General features: G+C 41.6%; 1 protein-coding gene across 7 annotated transcripts in view; it reads right to left on the bottom strand.

Annotated features, from left to right (window-relative positions):
- GPM6B (glycoprotein M6B) overlaps positions 1-20,203 on the bottom strand; it is a 106,152-nt gene that overhangs the window by 27,530 nt on the left and 58,419 nt on the right. For 2 of the 7 annotated variants that reach the window (XM_058857768.1, XM_058857739.1), the window contains exon 1: positions 4,701-4,950. The exons of 3 other annotated variants lie outside the window; for them this stretch is intronic. In XM_058857768.1, coding sequence (XP_058713751.1) covers positions 4,701-4,761 — 61 coding nt within the window. In that variant the 5' untranslated portion in view covers positions 4,762-4,950. Of the gene's footprint in view, positions 1-4,700; positions 4,952-20,203 lie in introns of those variants that run through there. 2 more of the 7 variants (XM_058857717.1, XM_058857728.1) reach the window with 2 other exon arrangements.

Below are 20,203 nucleotides of genomic sequence, written 5' to 3'. Positions count from 1 at the left end.
CATCTGCCTCAGCTAATGAAGCAGTCCACGGCAGCAAAGAGAGGGTGTTTGGTCACTGATGGTCTGGTGATGAATACTGGACAAGGAGCAAGGCTGGGCAGAAAATGGGGAAGGGTCAGAGTAACTAAAGGAGACCCTCCCCCCCTCTTTGCCCCCTTTGCCCCTGCTGCAAAATCCATTGTGTGCGTACAGTGCCATCTGGGTTTCCCCCACCCCCCGTTACCATATCCCATGGCACATATGTCTAGGTTTTCTGCTTTCACGAGGTTGTTCAGACCAATATGAGTACATTCTCTGAGTATTTTCCAACCCCCTCCTACTTAGAAACCAAATCCTATTCATTAAAACCTAAATCACTAAGCCTGCCAAATTATTATCCCTAGAATATCGCGTGTCCCAGATTCTCCCAGGGCTGGACCTCTCTTCCTACAGTCGTATTCTTCAGGGACTTATACTTACAGCAGTTATTGTTGTCAGTGGATCTGAAACATCAATCAGCTGCTTTAAATTGGAAAAAATATGCAGCATACTAAAAATCTTTGAATGGCTTGACAGCTCTGATACCACTGTGTGAGCCTAACATTAGGTGGGTACCTTTGAAATTTTGGTTGATGATCATAACACATTTTAAAAAATACTCTTTTTTTTTCAATTTGTTGTAATGAAAAATACATCTGTGATGCATCAAAATGTCATAAGCTCACTGTGTAAAAATAACCTTACTAGAAGTGAAATAAACTGCACAACAATCAACTCCTTTCTCACATCACACTTTACAGCTTCATTTAAACACAACTGTACAACTGTGTGCAATAGTGTAAGAGAAGCAAAGTATTTTCTTTCTATTTTTGAATAGCATATACTTGACTACTTAGAGCTTAAAAGCTGAAACATGGCTTCATATACCATAAGAATAATAAAGCTCACAACAATTACTGAGCACAAGATCTTCTTTTATCAAGAGAACATAAGCAGGGAAGAGCCAATTAAAAGGGACCTTTGGTACAGCTGCTCAAACTGGTCTTCATTATTCCTCAGCACAGCATAAGCAATTTGAACATCATATGTATTCATATAAGGAACCTAAACCCTGGTATTGTGGCTTTCTTCCATCTTGTAATTGGTGAATTCACCATGGTCATTCACAGTTGGGGTTTATTTTCTTTTTTTCTTTTTTTTTTTTTTTTAAATTTTGCAGCTTGGTAGTATTTCTCACAGTTAAATGAAAAAGGAAACTTCTTGTCTCTGCTAATGTGTATCAGGATCTATATCCTTCACTGCTGATGCAAAACGGCATTTCGTTTTTCTTATTTATTCCACCTCAGTAAATCTGCCTGCCCAGTCCTCACATTTTGATTTAATTTAATGCCTGCAAGATAAACCCTGTCATTTATAATAATTTGTAAACCTTCATCTTTAAAATGCATCCAATCTGTCCTGCAGCCCTGCAAAGTATCTGTTAAACATTTTGCTTCAGCTTTCATGGTGTTCTCCTCTGATAAAGGCTGCTGATACACAGCATAAAGCTGACTTATTTCTTATCTCCATCAACATGAGGGTTGTTCCAATTAAAAAAACTGGGGCAGCAGCCACTCATCTGGGTGCAGAGAAACAAATGTCAGATAAACACTGAATCCATCAGCTGGGTAGTATTGCTGCCTGAATCAGGCAGGGGATTCATGAAAATTATTAAAAGATAGAATGGAAATTCTATACAGTTTAGCAAATTTTAAAAATCTAAATATTTTTCAACCATTTCCATTTATTGATCTGTAAATATTCATAAAGCATATTATCTTGTGCAAATTGTCTCAGCTACACTGCAGTCCAAAATAGCTGGCTGTCCACATTTGCCACAGAGATGGGAAACACAAACCAACACCTGTGTGGCACCACTGCTCACATATGTCTGCTTTAGGTGCTCAAACTGAAAACAGACCTCTCTGTTCATGCCAAGTATTCCAGCAGCATTGCTCACCAGGGTCCTCACAAGTATTGGGAGCCCTGTACACAGACAGCATGTAGTCCTAGCCCAACTTCCTCCAAGTATTTATTCCACAAAACTGCAGCACATCATCAAGAAGGTCGTTGCATTGAAAACACAACCCAGAAACATGCAATTTAAAATTCTGGTAAAGGGAAAATACCCTTTAGCTTAAAATCATGAATTGCTATTAGTTAAATGCAGATACTTTCCCCAGAACTTGGCAGTGAAAAGCATACTGAGCGTGAACTTGAATACCCAAAGCAGAATGCTCATGATCTTAGCAGTAGCAGCATCTCCCAAACCCCTTCAGATGATGGTTTATCTCCTTAGGCTTTGCAATAAATTTCTAGAAGTAAGAGTTAAGAGACCCTGTCATAGGACTTCAACTGCTTCAATCTGTGGCAATTGCCTTGAAATCACTGGATCTAGGGCATCTCATAAAGGATGGCCATTACCAAGTCCAGGTGGGATCCTAGAGGGAGAAGAAAATGTTGCAAGCCTGGCAAGTATGTGAGGCATAACAAGTAAGAGATGTGGTCCAGAGAGTAAATGAAGAGGTCTTCTTCTGTTCTATACCCCAAAATAAAGCAGCAGCATTTTCCTACAAGTTTCATTACACAGAGAAAAAGCCCATTTTCCTCCACAGGAGCTGCTGGGGAAAGACTGAAAAATTCTGACATTTGAGAGGTACCTGATGCCTGCTGAGCCCATCTGAAAACCCAACTGGACTCGACAGATTTAGGACTTTGGAAAATCTGCTCCTCAAAACCAAATATGTCTCTTCCATGATCACTTCACAGCAGTAACTTTGCAGGGGGATCTGGTCTGTTTGTTTTGCTATAGGAATTAGGAGCAGGACTGTTTCAGCTTTCTGCATTTTAATTTACTGTGAAGCATATTGAGAATTTAAGTGAAGAGAAATACAGAGCATAATGTGAGAGACCATGTGTTACTTTCAGGAATCCTAGAACTGGCAAGAACAAAGCCTACAAGTGTTACATATATATACTTATGTAACAGATCCAAAGTACAAAATTATCATAGAAAAAATTAAGAAATTGTGGTAACATTGGGATAGGAGGCTCCCTGCTTGCATTTGATGAAAGCAACAGATCAACCACCTTGACTTGGAAGCAGATTTACTGTTCTACATGTTGTGCTTTCATCCTTGCCAAAACAAAAGGGAAGCCATAAACTCATCATAAACACACTCAGCAACACATTTTGTTTTGCACAGCTGCTAATGCATACGGATAACTTTCTTCAGTGTTCATTGTAACATGAATTCCACTGGTTTAAAAGAAGCTCGTCAATCAGAAGAAAGAATTTCTGGAATTTTTGAAGAATGATCTATCAATTCAAGGCCATTTTATAGTCAATCTGTTCAGGACATTTTGTACATTAATTACTCAAAAATCTGCAGTGAGGTGGGTTATTGTCCACATACACTAATGGCTTTCAGAGTTTAATCTCTCATCAGTGGACCTCCTTTTGTGAAATCCCTAAGGGATTATGTAGTACTATGTCTAATCACTTGACAAATTTCATTTACTTGAAACTGAAGCTTGTTTTATATGAAGTGTGTAGCAGGAGCCAGATTCAAAATAGGAAAAGAAAATCAGTTACTGGACACTATCGGGATTTATCATGTTTACATCTGAACTGCTTAACAATCGATGAAAGAATTCTGCTTGGGGAAATGCATTAGTTGTTTATCAGCTGCTTAAGCCTATGAAATACTCAGATGGGATACTCAGGTTGCTTATAAATGATACACAACAGGTTAAAAAAATGTACCATGACTCAAGTAAAAAGCCAGTGGAAATTTTAATCATTTTGTTGCTGCTGTATCATTCAGCAACAAAAAAACCCCAACAAACCACTATGATCTGTAGAGTAGCCTGCTACAGTGAAGAGGAATGGCTGTTTGACACAAATTATACAACACAGAAAGAAAATATCCCTTGTGAGTTAATTTACACTCTGAAGTTCAGCACTCCAGACCAAGCAATCAACCTGTACAGCTGGGATGGACGAAGCACCTCTCTTTCAGCGCTGCCATCTCCCTATCACAGAACCATCACCATGGAATTGTTCTCTCCATTAAGCAGCAATTCGCAGAGATTTCTGAAATCTAATGTTGCAAAACTCGTTCCATTGTTCCCCTTTATCATAGTGCAGGCAGATAGCTACAAAAGTACAATTTGCCAGATGACACCACGGAAAAGGAATTTTAAAAGTAAGAGCAGCATTTGGCATCGAGCTCACTACACGAAGGCTGTGTGACATTATAATCTCTTATATGTTGTTATAACCTAGGTCTCCCACACTGCATTGCAAAGCCTTGCTACATGGCCAGTCTCGATGAAAACACTAGATTACAGCTCCGAAAACAACATGCAAACACACAGGCACACGCTACCTCTGTAAACCAAATTAACCAAAATATGTCAAAGACGCAGCGATAAGAAGACTTCTTTTGCAAGCATCATTTTGGGTAGGGTTAGGACAGATTCAAAGCAAATACAGACGCAGACAGAAAGGCTGATGCTCTATTAATTGTCAAGCCATGCAGGAAAGGACGGCTGAAAGCCCGAAGATGCAGTAATGATTGTTTAAGAGCTATCTGAAAAAGTGACAAAACTGGCCTAAACCTCTTTAAGCCCCCTGAATGAAAAGATTTAAACAGGCTATTGTTAAGACCCCTGGGTACCTTTTTTCTCTTGGCTTTGTTCTGCATTTTCCTCCGCTGCAGTTTCCATGGCTGGCTTCATACCATCCACCAAAAATGCCGCCCCCCCTCCCCCCCCAGCAAGCACTTTTTCTCTTCGCCTCCTTTCTCACTCCCTTCCGTCTCCTATTTACAGCGGCGGTGATTGAGCGGCTCTGTTCTCCCCTACAGTAGATTACAGTCCTTTCCAAAATGCCAGAAAAGTCTTGTCAGCTTCAATTTCGCTCCGCTGACTGGTCCACGAGGAGCCGTGCCAGCTCGCTCAGCCGTACGTCACCACGGTCCCCAGCTATAAAATAGCCATCCTGTGCCGCGGCTTGCCACACCGTGGGCACCAGCATCACCCGCCCGCGCCCCTTTCCTCCTGCCCTCCGCTCTTCCCCTCTTTCCCCGTCTCCCAACAAATGTTAATCAATTCTGCGGGTAGTGAAAGGATTGGTGACATCGGGAGGGGAGATGCAAGTGAGAAAGAAAGGAGCCCCCGGCCGCTGTGAGGTGAGCCCCCCGGCCGCCGTCTCTAAGGGGAGTGCACGCCGGCATACAATCACAGGGCTCCCTTTCCCATGGGACCTTGTTATTATGCTTTGCATTTTGATTTATTCCACATGCCCTCTGCTCTTTCAAAGGGTGGGGGGTGATGGGTCTGTTCTCTCTGTTTGCTTTCTTTGCCGAGAGTTCCGCTCACCCACGGTAAAAGACTGTGAGAGAAGCATAAAAGCAAAAGTGGGCATATATGTATCTACGTGGAAACATTAAATTCTTTCTTTGACTGCAAGCACAATGGAAAAAAAAAATATCCAAGCAAGCAGACAGGAAGCAAGTTCAAGTGACCTAAAATGCATGTGCAACACTCTGAAGGATAAAATGTTTAAGAAAACACAACTTGGGCTTTAAAAGGAGGTCTGCCACTAGAGACCTAAAGCCATGCTTGGGAGTGAGCGCAGAGTTGCTGTTCAGCACGCTTGATCATTCCCCTAAGTCCAGACAGACTGCAGCGAGATCAAATAAGCTGCACTTGAGAGCAACAAACTCAAGACATGCCAGCGTTGCATGAGGTGACTTTAGGTGTCCCCAGCCACTCTTGTGCTGGGGAGCCACAGAGCAGGGCAACACCACGTAGAGGTATTGTTCCCCTCCCAAAACCCAGGACAACTGACACTTTTAAGGCTGTACTGAGGCTAATTAACCTTGCCTGTCACTTTGCTTGTCTCAATGCCTTACAGTGCAGCACACTGCACAGGGCACAAGTGCCCAAAGGCACCCCTTTGTGTGTGTAGGATGGTGGAGCAAGCATGGAGTAATGGCCTTTGTGGTCCAGCACAGTGCAGTTCTGCAGCCTGCAAAGACGCCCAGCAGATTCAGCAAATGCAGGGGATGTTAAAACCTACACCCTGCATGCTCCCTATAACAGATTCAAACAGGAGAGTGGGAAGAGGGAAGCAGTCCAAAGATTTGTAGCTGCAATTTAGTCTCTTCTGGTTGAAGTAACTACACCCACAATTTTGCTGTGCATTTTTATTTCTAGATGCCTAGTGAAAAACACAAAAGCCCTCAGACCCAACCATTACAGAAAGTTCCTGTCTCTTCCAAGAAATTAGTGCACAAACCCTCTTCTCTCACCACAGCCAACACAGCTGTTACTTTGCTTTGGGCATTACTGCTCAGACTTCAGGCTTCAGCACAGCTGCCAGGAGATCTTGGTCATATCCTAAGGTTTCATATCACAGCATCAAAATTTGATGTCAAGCATTTGTCTAAAATGCTTCCTTGGAGTCCAGGAAAAGTCTGCAGTTGAAGCTCCCACTTCAGCAGACCTCTGTGTAAGCAGGATTTGTAGATGGCATGAAGTATCCTCAGGAGCCAATGTGGGGCAAGGGGTTGGGTTCCTGAAGGTAATCAAATGAGTAGCCAGAGCAGAGACCTCAACCCAGGTGGCAAGGCATATTTCCCCAATCTTCCTCTCCAGTGCTCAGACAGCAATCCACACATGGACTGAAATCCCTCCCCAACAAGACCATGCACTGCAAACACACTCCCTGAGACAATCAGCTGAAAGCATGGGTGATGTGTTTGCCATATTCTTTTAACCATTAGTAAAAGCTGTTGGTATAATAATTATACAAAGAAAAGTTTTCTACAAAGAGTGGGTTTTTTTTCCCATTTAACATCAGTAAGACTGAAAATCCAAATACACCCTGCTTGCTGAAAGTCACACAAATTTTAGTCATTGGTCAAAGCAGTTGATTGCTTCTGACATAAAATTCTCTTCTTGGAACGCCTCATTGTGCAGTAGGTACTTCTGTCACAGTCTAGATCTCTCTCTCTTAATGATCTTTGCTTTTAGACTGGAAGGTCTAAAGCTTTAAAAGTCTGAAACCTCCCTTCAGACTATCCTAAGTTACAAAAGGCCTGTTCATAACCTGATTCAAGTGGTGCAGTATCAATGCACTTATCAGTATAAATACACAGAAAATACAAACATAATATGGAATTTCCTTTATTTAAACAGAAAATACATAAGACATAACCTCTGGTTACAGACTGTCTCTAGAGGAAACCTGTGACTTCAGCCCTCCCCTCTTTACCAGTGAGACTTACTCCTCCAAAGAACTGCTCACTTTCCTACTGGTGAGCAAAATTTATTAGGCAGACTCAGGACCTCAGAGTTCTTGGTATTTCAGAAACCCAAAACTAACAGGTTGAGAGACTATTTCCTCGACTGTTTCCCCAGAATAACCCCTTCTCCAAACAGGCAATGAAAAATCAGTGCACAATACCAGAATCACCTTCACAAAAACTTGAACTGAACACCTCAAAAATCATCAAGCCCAACTATTCAAAATCATTAATCCTACCTACTAAATCATGCTCTAAAAGCTTCAAGTGATACATGAGTGTAAAATTCTCTCCCCTCCCTTCCTACTGTTTTCTGTATTGCTGCAATGTATGATAGGTTTTAAGCACTTATCATCCTAACTAATTTCTAGATTTTCAAAATTCTACACCATCACTGGTAAATACAGCAAATAAAACAAAAATATGATTTCCTCCAGTGCTAACATGGGTGCTGATCTTGTGCTTTAAGCATTAATCTCAGACAACAAGTTGTCTCGTTCAATGTTCCCTCCCTTAAACAGATACATCCTTGTCATAATATGTGATGAGACTGGGAGACATCAAGTGTATGCCTATGACAACACAGCAAAAGACTTAGCCACAAAGAGAAAAAAATATAAAAAAATTTAAGACTGATATTCAACAAAAACCTGCTTGTACAGACCGAGCTGATTTAGATAACCAGCAACTAGGGCAGGTAGCTAGTTACATTTGAGAAGTTCAACCCAGCATTTTATTTGCAGAACAAGATAAAAGTGAAAATGAGGAGAGGGGCTGAGCAGCAAAGGTTTCTGCTGCTAAAGCACAGCTCTGAGCCTACTGCCAAACCTCAGGATGAATAGCAGTGGAGGAAAGTATGTGAAGGCACTGTGGACCAAGTCATATTTACTGCAAGAGTTTAAAAAAAAAATGCTTAAATCTATTTTATCTAGATATTAAAAAAACCCAAAAAACCCCCAAACCACACATTTAATCATATTGCTCAGTCAATTAAAATAGCACAATTGCAGAAGTTAAAAAATATATTAGAATCCCTACTCTGTTCATGTGCCAGTTCCTTTTGAACATCTATCTTTAATGTCACTGAATCTAGTTTACATTCCTGCAGGCTGAGAAGCTCTACCATAAGCTACAGCAAATTCTTCACAAGCTTTCAGGAGATGAATACACACTTGCCATTTCTACAAAGGCTTCACAGAACTGTAACAAGAGTGTTCTCACATAGCTGAAGAGCAATTTCAGATTATCTATGTGATCCAAGACTCAGAAGTTAAAATACAGAGACTGTCCCTCAAACAAGACTGACACATAGTCCAAACAACTAATTTTAAAGACAACTTGTAGAATACTTTTTTAAAAAATATTTAAGAGAAAGAACAAATACACGTGAAGCCACTTGGTGCAATATAATTGCTCATGTTCAGGTTTAAACCAGTTACCGAAGACTTGCTTATAAAACCCAATCCAAATACTTATGCAAAAGCAGGCAAACTTTCCATGTGGATAAAATCAAAGCATGACAAGTTTTCAGTTGTTCAGCAGTCATACATCTTGCAAACACTTTACAAAAAGATTTAAAATTTGGGTTCATTCTTTCTGATATACTAAGTTACTAGGAAAATGGAATCCAAATTAACAAGTAACAATGGAAAATAACTGCACTTATACCACAGTATAAAACACAGACATGAATCTGCACTGCACTTAGTGGTCTCATTCTCAAATTTCTGTAAGAAAAAGCAAAAATAAAGGCTTAAGCAAGGATAGTGGTTATCTCTGCAGCCAAAGAAAATCACTGAGTTAACCAATGGAGCTAAGTCCAGGAGGGTAAGCAAACCTTAACACAGTGTGAAGATGCCAGTGCTGTGACTCCCTTAACAAAGCCTGCTGAAGATGTCAATGACTGCTGCCAAGCTAAATGCCTGGTGGCAAGCAGCAGGCAAAGGAGATGTCACTCACTTGTTGAGTTTCATACAGTTCCCTGTCCAGCCTGCCTGTTTCCAGCTGGACCACTGCAGTTCCTCCACTCTCAGCCACAGCTGAGAATCAAAGGTAATAAACAGCCCAGATCCACAACATACACCAATGGCTAACATTTAGTTGGAACACAAAGGAAAAAAAAAATCCCTTAGTAAGTGAACAGATGGTTCTGTATGGCTTTTCCAGTAGCTAGGTCTCATCAAGTTCTAGTCTCAAACATGGCTCAGATTGCAGAGATGTGAAGTCTACCAAAAAAAAAAAAAAAAAGAAAAGAAAAAAAGCCTGACGAACAATAATGAAAGTCAAAATGAAAGAAAAAGCTGATGTGTTCTTAAGCAGGTGGGACATCCATTTCTGCTTATGAAAGGCACAACAGCACAGAAGGAAATAAATAATTTTAAAAAGCTATGGATTCTTAGATATTATGGAATCTAAGGGCCTTAGTAACACTTTCCTGGGTTTCAGAAACTTGTATTTAAAAAAGAAAAAATCTGGGGAGAATAATTCAAAACTCTTGACAAACAAAATACAGGAATCTCAACCCTGCTAAAGACTTCTGAGGAAAGACAATAAAAATGAAAACAAAGCAGCATACATTTGAAACTAAGCTGGAAGCAACATCACCTCTTGCATCCCTCTCCTGTAAGGCTGCCTGAAGTAGCACCATGCTTTTGGCAAGACAGAAGGAAATATGGTGATAAACTAGACCCCATTTAGACTACAGCATAAAGAGCACAGAAATACAGATAATGAAAGCAAAGACTTCCTAGCATCTTCCCCAGAAGCAGCTTTCATTAGGCAAGTGTTCAGAGCTCCAGCTCCAGTGGCTATCCTCAGCTTCTACTCCAGCTCCACAATTTTATGGCATAGTGTTCTACAAAGTGTACTGCATGGCAGGTTTCAAATGCTTGAACTTTACAATGAAACAGCAAAACAAGGCTCTGAGTTACCCAATCTCCATAAATTTTTCTCTTCATCAGTAGCAAGATCCTCACGTACATGAATAAAACATGAAGCCCTCAATGGTACTTCAGATGCTTCTCCATAATTTTAAGGGCTACATTTTTGACTTTGGCACACATAACCACCTTTTCTTGTTCCCTCTGTCCGTCACAACTGAGAGGAGATTCTCAGCTATCATGCCTCTGCCTTGTATAGTGCAGCAGGAAAATGCTCAAGTTTTTTCTTTGTTGCCTTAATTCTGCACTTTGAAGACAATCCAACATACTTAGCTTTTGCTGTGAACCCTCCTCTCCAATGCTGTTGTCAAAGCTTACTGCCATCTCAGAAAACTAACCAGAGCTTCTGAATACTTGGACATACTGAAATAGCATCCTAGATATTTATGTCGCACTTGCCAGCACTCAAGTAGAAGTGCCTCTTGTACTTGTAGAAGAGCTATTTCTGCCAGCAATTTAGAGGGCAGCAAAGGTATTATTATAATATACTCCTGTTAATACAACCGCTCCATCTAAAACACAAGAGCCTGAGACAGGACTGGTACTGGGAGGCTACCTGTTGATTATTTTTTTTTCTCTACTTATAAATAAACATTACTGAGTTGACACAAACATACCCTTTTGCTACACAAAGTTGGATTTAATCATACAATCCTGTTAATTTTACATCCAGTTCTGATTTTCAAAATTGCCCTCCCACTCTTCACATAGACTTCAGCATCCCACCTACAATCTCTCATCTATTCAGTGCTCGTTTTGTTCTTCAGTCTTGGCTTCAGTCCAGTCTTTTCACAAAGTATGGAATAAAGTAGGGAAATAAAAAGAAGTGCAAAACCCTCCATCTCCCCAAAAAGAAAGCAGGGGCACTTGTAGAAGGGTACCTCACACTGCGTACTGGGGGTTCATGGGGAGGGACAAGGATGAAGAATCCTCCTAGAATGTCACAAAGGATTCTATGCATAAACCACTGATGTAGATATGTGTTTGTATGTACACATGTAGAAAACAAGTATGCATATTCATACATATATGAAGAAAATGCATACAATTATATATGTATTTTTATTGAACAGTAAACCGTATGAGCATCATTGGAACCTCTATGAGGAATGCATACTAATTTACAGAGTCATGCAATAGGTATTCAGTTTGATAGTGAATGCACAGCCATCCCACTGTACAGACTGCTACAGACTCCTCCAGCTCAAGGTTTCAGGGACAGGAACCAAGCCCCCAAGATCAGACTGGAGTTTGCAGCACAGCTAAACCACACCTTGGGAGCATTGTTACCCGTTCATCTCAGTATCACGGGTTGGAAAACCAGCACCACCAGCCCCAGGCTCTGCCGTACATTGCTTCTAGACCTACTCATGGATTGTTGGGTAGCTTTTGAAAAACCCAGTGAACTCAAAAGTCAAAATGTTGATGTAAAAGAAAGCATCAAAATAATGATTAGTATGAGGTACTGAAATTCACTGTTTGAAGTTTCAGCATCCTGTAAGTCATGACGACTGTAGCGGTTTTGTAAAACAGAAAATTCCCATTCCAGTGTAATTAAACTATACTTTGGGAAAGATCCTGCACCAGTTCTGTCATGCAGTGCTGGACTGCCTGTTGAATTGCAAATATAGTCTCTGTTCACACATAAGACACTAGTCATGAAATCCTCAGTTAAGACACTAATGAAAGGGTCCCCAATTAATCACTGTATTCTTTGCAACAGCAGATATCCTCATTAGGAAAGCAGCAGGACATTAACAAGTCCCACGTTGAGAGTGTCCAATTAACTCATCGACTAAATATGTGCCAAGCAACTTCTCTGGTCTAGTTTTTCCAGTCCCCTCTTTCCAGCTGCAGCGATTGGGATCCCAGTCATGTCTAAAGTAGAGGTCCTTTTGCGCTTTGCAAAGCCTTTGAGAGTGCCGCAGTGAACAACAAACAACGCCGCTCAAGTGTTCTACAGGTCTTTCACTTGTGCCCACAAAAAGCTAAGTGTGCACTCAGCGAGTTCAGCACAATTAAGAAAAAAACTCCACCCCTTTACCTTTATAAACAGGGAATGACTTAACCTGCTAACAACGAGTATGGTTGGAGCTCCGTCTGGATCATGTCACGCCTTAATTTTTGCCGAACCTCAGCAGTGGGTGATCCTGCATACAAAGTGAGCTCTGAGACAAAAGTGCTATAGGGTGAGTTAAGGACAAAGTAGCAGCTTTCAGCTGGATTCCCAGATAGGCTGTCAAGTAAAATCCCTTGCCAGGGCAGCATTATTCCCTAGAGTATACATTTCCAACACTTTGTCTCGCCTAATTTTCTAAGTGTCTCAAGCTTGGAGCCTTTCAGTGTTTGGTGAGAAGAGCCATTCTGTGGCCCGGCAGGTTTTGAGGCTTGGCACAAAGGAGGGCTTGCACAATGGCCAGAGCCCCACTGCAGTCAGTGCAGAAGAAGCGGCTTCTCCAGAAGGAGCAGGGTCCCAGCCTCTGAAATGGCCTGAAATGGCAGCCTCAGTCCTGCTGCCTGAAAACCACCCAGACCCTCTTCTGAGCGATCTCTAGTTACATCCCCATTACTGTTTCTTTCCAAACATGGCATTCGCTTCTTTTAAACAGCTGAAAGGCATCACTTCTGCACTTTGTCGTGACTCAGAGTGAAATTCATTTAGCATCTACTTTTCTTCATCTGTTCCTTGTATCATTCCCATCCCATTTTATTTCTACTCTCTGGTTTTCAGAACATTTGTAACCATTTCCCTTGCACTTGGAGCTTCCTAGGTGTCAACAGTAAGCATTCTCAATATGTGCTTCCCCTGTAGGCCCTCACATTAGTTACTGAAAATGCCCCAGGCATTTTTGATTTCAGTAGTAGTACAGACACATCTTCCATATATCTCACTACTAGTGATTCCTGAAGTACAATTATCTGCTCCTCCGTTCTGCACCATTTGGAGAGGAAAGAAAGGAGCTAAGGAACCAGGGAAAGGGAGAAGGGATAAATATATTGAAAAAACCCTCACATTAAAACAAGAGAAAAGCACAAGGCAGAAACAACACCCAAGGCTCTGGCTAAGATTCTTTCTTTAGTCTGTAAGAAGAACTCTATGTGGAAAAAAAATACTACATTAAGTGTCCATTCACTGTCCTGGAGGTGACCAAAGGCATGCTGCTCAACACTGCAGCTCAAAGATTTGCCCACATGTTGCAGAAAAAGACCACAGTTTCTCATGCCCAGCCTAAATCACCCAGCCTAAACAGCTTGTTCACAAGTTTATTAGTACAGGAAAGAAACTGAAGACCAGCCACAGCTTTAAAAGTATTTATAAGCACTTAGTTCCAGCCACGGTCCTAAGAAACTGTGTTCAAGGGTAGTACATACTTCTATTGCAGACAGAACATCACCAGATTGCAAACACAATGCATTTTCTTAGTTTAATTTGCCATTAGTACACTGCATGTTTATAGAGCCAAACAGACTATAACTAAATTTTCATTGCCATTTCAAACTGTTTCCAAGCAAATATCATAGCAACATTATCAGATTGTGAAGTTCACTAAATCTCAAATTTTCTACAATAAAACAATACACACATGTTAAAAGACAGAAAATGTAATCCTGAGTAAACTGAGCATCTCCCTAGTTCTGGACCAACTGGGTCCTGAGACAAACCTCATCATTTAAAGACCTTTTCACAACTTTAAGAGAGAAGGAAAAAAACTCCGAACTCTAGGCTTTTATACATATGTCAGTATTTAATGACCAGTGCTTAGAGATTTTTAGTACATACCAAACATGAATGCATTTATTTCAACCTCAAATATAACCATATAATATGGTAATAGACTAAGCAGCATTTCAGACTCAGTTCTGTTGCATAACTGAGAAGAAAGAAGTCTTGCCAGTTGCAGCATCCCCCATTTCCCGAGCTGAAGGCGACTCTTTACAGAAGGAGCTCAGCGCCACTGCCCTGCACACATCGGCAACTTGGAAAAGCAGCGATGGAGGCCTTGTCACGAAAAATCTGTTATTTCAGCTTAAACCGCACTTAAAGCGAACAGAAAGTAGCTGTCCGTGTCACCCAGAGAGAAGCCGCGGGTGACAGGCTGCGGGCTGGGCGATGGTGGCGGGGCCCAGGCCCGTGCCCCGGCGGGGCCGCGGGCCAGGCCAGGCGCCCATGGGAACCCGCCCGGCCGGGCCTTCACGGGTGAGCGGGCCCGTCAGCACACAATGCCCGCAGCCGCGCTCCCAGAGCCCGGGCCGCCCCTGCTCCCCGCTTTTATCAGCCTTCATATCTCAGCGATGACAGGCCTGAAAGGGCTTCTGATGGGAAATGTGCTTTGAATTAGCATATTTCCCCCTGCATACAATGGAGGCATTAAGCTGCTGCGTTTTGCACGTCCAAACAAAAGCAGCCCAGGCTGTTTTTAGCAGCACTGCTTGAAGTTTTATTCCTCCTCTCCTTCCCGAGCTGCAAGCATATTTAACAAATTTTCACTCCTTCTGTAAAGAAGGAAGCACGACCGACAAAATCTTAATATTTGATCGGTTTCAGACTTTAGAGGAAGAAGACAATCTTCGGGTACTGCAAAGAGCAGCGCGGTGTCTGCACCATTGAACTGCAGGCACAGCGAGCCTGCCCGGCTGCCCTCAACACTTGCCCGGACCTCGTCCTCGGGGCTTTCAGAACTCGAACACATTCATGGTAGCCCAGTAGAAAGGGTCCTGTATTCAAAGCTCAATTTTACCCCTGTATATCAGGCACACGGTTGAAAGTATCTCTTTTGAAAATGATAAACTGAATCGCTGTGTGTAAGGAACAGAAAAACAAACAAACAAACAAAAAAAAGCCTTCTACCCTTCCTGGAATTATCCTTTGGTTTAAACAGGAGAGCTGAACCTCAGAAATACCACCTTTATGAAATGGCTTCAACCTGGAAAGTGAATTTCTATTTACCCAGGAAAAGAGGGCAAGAGGAAGGAGATGGAAATGAATTCAACGCAGAGAAGAGGAAAAAGCATTCCTGCATCAAACCATCTTTGGGCAACAGCTGCCAGGAGAATAAATCTACCTCAGCTCAGTGTGTTTGTAATTGCTCATTAACACAGTTGGACCATTAGGAAGCCAGTTTGTGGTTTTCTTGGTAAAGACGCATGTGTGCCTTCCTCCTACATTAAACAGAATTTTCTCTGTGAGGAAGACATAAGATTACAAAGTCAAAATGCTTCTCAAGAGGAAGGGTTTGGTGGTTTGGGTTTAGTTTTTCTTCTTCATCTTCCCTCTCCCAAAATTTCCACAGTATTTATGTAATCTTCTATATGCGGCACAGCTAAGAAGAAAAATCACACTCCTTAACAACATGAGATTACAGCAGAAAAGCAGAATGCCAATGAGATCCTAGGCAGGCAGCTTGCAAGTGAGATGGATATAAAAGCTCTTCAGAAAAAAACCTGGGTTGCAGTCTGCAGGAGTCTTGTAGGAGAAATGTCTGCTTTGTTCAGACTCTTCTGTTCTGTTTCAGGAAACTTTCTTGAGGATGAGGATCCATCTCCTCCTTGATTTCTCTTGCAGCAATGCTCAAGATACTCAACAACTGCTGTGCATGAGCACTTTGCTCTCAACCATCCACTGCCACCCTGCCACGTGCCAAGCGGCCCACATAGCACCTCGCTCCCTCCCGCAGAGTGCCAGCCCCTGCAGATCTGCACAACCTGGCAGGAGAGGCATTTCACTCACTGATTTCCACCACAATGACAGAGCTCCTGGCACTGGCACAGTACGGTGTCCATATGGCAACTGCGCAGCAGCGACTGAGGTCTGACCATAGACATCCTCCTCCCTCCGGCAGGGACCTTCCCTTCCCACCACAAGGTCCTGTGCAACGCTGAGTGTCTGCAGCCCAAGGCTCTGACCCCTGGTGACTCACACTCTTCTCTGATGCGCCAGCTCTGCCAACTTGACTCCCGGAAAAGCTTTTTCATAGTCTCCAGTAGCCACAGGTTCACTTTTAATGTGTTTTTTCAGGGGCACTAAAGAATCTGGCTGGAGAGGACGACACATTATTTGGCAGAATTTCTCTACTACCACATGAAATTTACCTTTTAAAGGCTGGACATGCGTTTTCCCATGCTCTGAGGCATTTCACAACTCAGTACCAAAATAGTAGACAAGGCTGCCACGTTACCCCAGGAAGGTCTAATGGCAAAGCAAAAGTAGAAGGGATTTAAGAAGCCCTTCAGAGGCCTTCATTAGGTTGTTAACAGATGGGTGAGAGTAACAAAGCAGTCTAGGCAGGAGAAAAGAGGAATTGAAGACCAAAATGGAGACTGGTTTTCTCATTCACACTGGCATGAGAACTTCACTTTGTAAGCACGCTTTCTGAGATGAGTCCTTTGGAATCAAATGCCACAACAGCTTGACACAGAAAATGAAATAAAACAGGTCTCAGCTCCATTCATATATAGTTCTCCTTATCTCAACCCATGAGACTTGTGCTACACTTTGTCTGCATTACCCAGTTAAGGAGGGCAGTGGTTTTGGAGGGCACCTAATGTTCAGCCAGGGTCAACCCACCACAGGTAGTAAGAGATATGCCCACTAAAAAGGTCCAGTAAACTCAGCAATGAGATTTTAGGCTTCTTAGGAGTGAAGGTCTGTCAAAAAGAAACTTCAGGTATAACAGTGTCATAATTTTGAATTCAAACCAAGGAAAGAGAAAGCTGAGAAAAAAAAGCCCTCCACTTATTTAGAAATACTATGTCTCACCTGCAGAATTTCTCTTCAGCGTCTTGGGGTATGAAGAAGAAAGGAAGTGAAAGAACTCAGACCAGGGTAAAGCAGTGCCTTTCACGTTGCTGACACCCAATGGGACCTGATCACAGCACTCCCCAATCGAGGAAATATTCTCAAATTTCATTTATTCTTCAGATTCACTGGATTCAGACCAACGATGAATACAAAGCACATGCCGCTATCCGCTGTGGTGTTCTGGCACAGGGCAGCACCCTGCCAACAAAGGCACCACTCTTCCTTTCAGAGAGCCCCAGAAAGAGTGCTCTGTGTTCTCATGTGATGAGGCAGGCTTTTACAACTTGGATCACTACAGGGTATTGAACTCTGACAGTATGCTTACTGAGGGTTTGCTTGCTTTATCTCAGACCTCAACAGGTATGTGTGATATCTAAGCTAAAATAAACCACCCTCATCACATTCATTTTGGCATCATGAGTCACTATCTTGCTGAAACAAAACTACCTTCTCACCTCCACATTGAGTAAAGTGCTATTAACTTTTCCAATACCCCACCTACTGCTGTTTTCTCCTGTGCAAGTGCACAGCATAGAAGCATCTCAGAATATGCTTCACGCTTCAGCATTCGGTGAGAGGAGGAAGACACAGAGAATGCAGGATACACTATGCCTGCTCCTGTAGGCAGAAATAGTTTTCTGTCCTTCTATATTAATCTTGTGAAAAAAACCAAACCCCAAAACTATTGGCACTCACACAAGAGACTGATGTGCTGTGAAGCAGGACAAGCTCCACACATTTCCTTTCCTGTCCTTTTAACTCAGTCTAACAAAACCGATTTCAAGGATCATTACTATTTTTGCTACTTTCTAAACACTGCCCTGACTTGGGGAATCTTGCTGCAGATATCAAGGCAGAGGTGATTTTCAGTCCTTTCAGGAAATGGTAGAAATTTGCTAGCCTAAATTTTCTGCTCCAAATGCAAGAGTCCCAGAATTTATTCAGACACACAGATGTTAAAGAAAAAAGTATCGTGGTTTTCAAGTTTGCCCTTTAGAGAGAGGATCAGGATTCATAAAACAGAAAATTCCTTTCAGATCAAGGCTGGAAAGCAGAGAATGCCAAATACTGAAGAGCTGGGCCACCAGCTACATCACTACCAAGATCAGGAGAGTGGTGCAAGTAGGCATAGAGCAGAGTGAGAGGAGAAGTAAATGCTTTCCCACGTCATCCTATGCATCCTACTGCATCCTAGTTGGGGAGCAATGGCTGGACAGAGCCCATGGTTCTGCAAGCACTGACGTTTCCACCGGGATCCTGCATGGTCCCAGACATGCTGCACAAGCTGATCCCAAACCAGGGAGAAACAGCCTGTGTTCTGCTACAGAGAGCTTCCTCACAGAGTTGTACTACTGAAGCCAAGAAACCCAGAAACACTCAAGGGCCTGGACACTTATAAATCCTTTTCTCCCCAGAAGACCCAGTCCTCCTTTCTTTCCGCCTATGCTCTATCTGCAATGTCACGTCATCACAGATGTTGACAGAATTTTTATCTCTCTTCTAAATAGATCAAAGAGGGAAAAAATTTTATATATATATATATGTGTGTGTAAAAAAATTCCAACTAAACCAAGATGTAGCAACTAAGTATGTGGGATGCCCCAGAGGAGTAAAATGTAATTTTTCCACAGTTTGAATCATCTGCTAGTGTTTTGCCAATCCATTCTCATAAATACCGTTTAAGATTTTTCCTTCAGGACACAAAATATATACTACCAATACATAGTGAGCTCTACTTTCCACCCCTGCAAGCTGAAGCACTGTTATGGATATGCTCTGTAAATAAGCCCTGTGCAGTCCCACAGAAAAAGAGATTGCACCCTTAAGGCTGAGCAGACAGCAGACATTCAGTACTGCAATGGAGAAGGAAGACAAAAAAGCAGCCATTTACATCTTAAAATATTTGTAATTTCTATTTCACAAATCACCATTTTCTTTTAAAAAATACTTCTCAGTGCTGGTGTAAGCCCTAAATTTAGAGACATGGGGAAAATTTCTATTCTTCCACCGTAAGAATTACAGAAGAAGTTTCTGCCTTCATTTCTCCTCTGGACCACATTTCAGCCTGAATTTAAACACTTTGTTATACAGAATAGTTGATGTACATGTAAGTGAATGAGATTAAAGAGGAAAGTATGCTTTTGCTTGGAAATATGCTATTACAACACAGTGCTGAAAAAGTAAGCACATAAACGGGATATCCTTTTGTGTTTGCTGAGGTACTTCACAAACATAGGACAGGTGTATTATTCTTTTTGATGCATAAACTAGGCCACAAAAATTGCTTTCACAAACACTAAAATCGCTTTATTGATCTTTCTCAGTATGTGCCTAGATTTCCAGATGGACTCTTAGCTACAGGGGTCAATTAGATATTACAGATATCTTTAAACTTAATGAATTATCTGAACAGAAAATGTTAACAAATAAAATTCATGACAGCCACATCTTTAAGGAGCAGGAAAGCTACTTTCAAGTTATGCTCAGAGGAACAGTAATTCTTCTCTGAATTTTCAGCAAAGCTATTTCTTTCCTCTGCATTATTTTTGAAACTTTATAAAAGTTTTCTAAACTCTGCATACTAATCAGATTCTAATCCAATTCACCAGATGTGGGCAGTCATCAGTACTCTTCACAAGACTTCTGATTAAAAAAAAAAAATCAAAGTTGCTTCAGTTCTTCTTTGCAAATGAGCACTCTTCAGCATTTTGCTCTTAACAGTGTATCAGCCAGGGCCAGAAGTGAGTAGCACAGGTTGCATTTCTACCTCACACTGAGCTTCTCCTCTCAAAAGTTTTTATATGATTTCCTGTTTATTTATGTTTGTGCCTAAATGTAACATCAAAAGCATGAACTATTTTCAGCTGTAACAGCAGTCTTTTAATTCTTATCAATTTATTTGACAATGCTTCTTTTTAGAGAGGATTTTACAAAGTGCGAGGCAAATAGAAATAAAGTTTTAAAAGTGATTTGGTTAAGATTCATGCTGCACTTAGGAAATATCCATACAGCAGGAACAACAATTAGCATCTATTGCATTACATTTAAACACTGGCACCCAATATTTATTCATTAACATCCTTCTGGAATTCTGCCCCTTTAAAGAAGTTTCATTCTTTTAAAATAGCCAT

Source organism: Poecile atricapillus, chromosome 1, assembly GCF_030490865.1.
Source record: "Poecile atricapillus isolate bPoeAtr1 chromosome 1, bPoeAtr1.hap1, whole genome shotgun sequence".
In the NCBI taxonomy this organism is placed as follows: Eukaryota; Metazoa; Chordata; class Aves; order Passeriformes; family Paridae; genus Poecile; species Poecile atricapillus.
The sequence above is the reverse complement of the archived record's forward strand: the minus strand, read 5'-3'. Positions and strand labels throughout refer to the sequence as shown.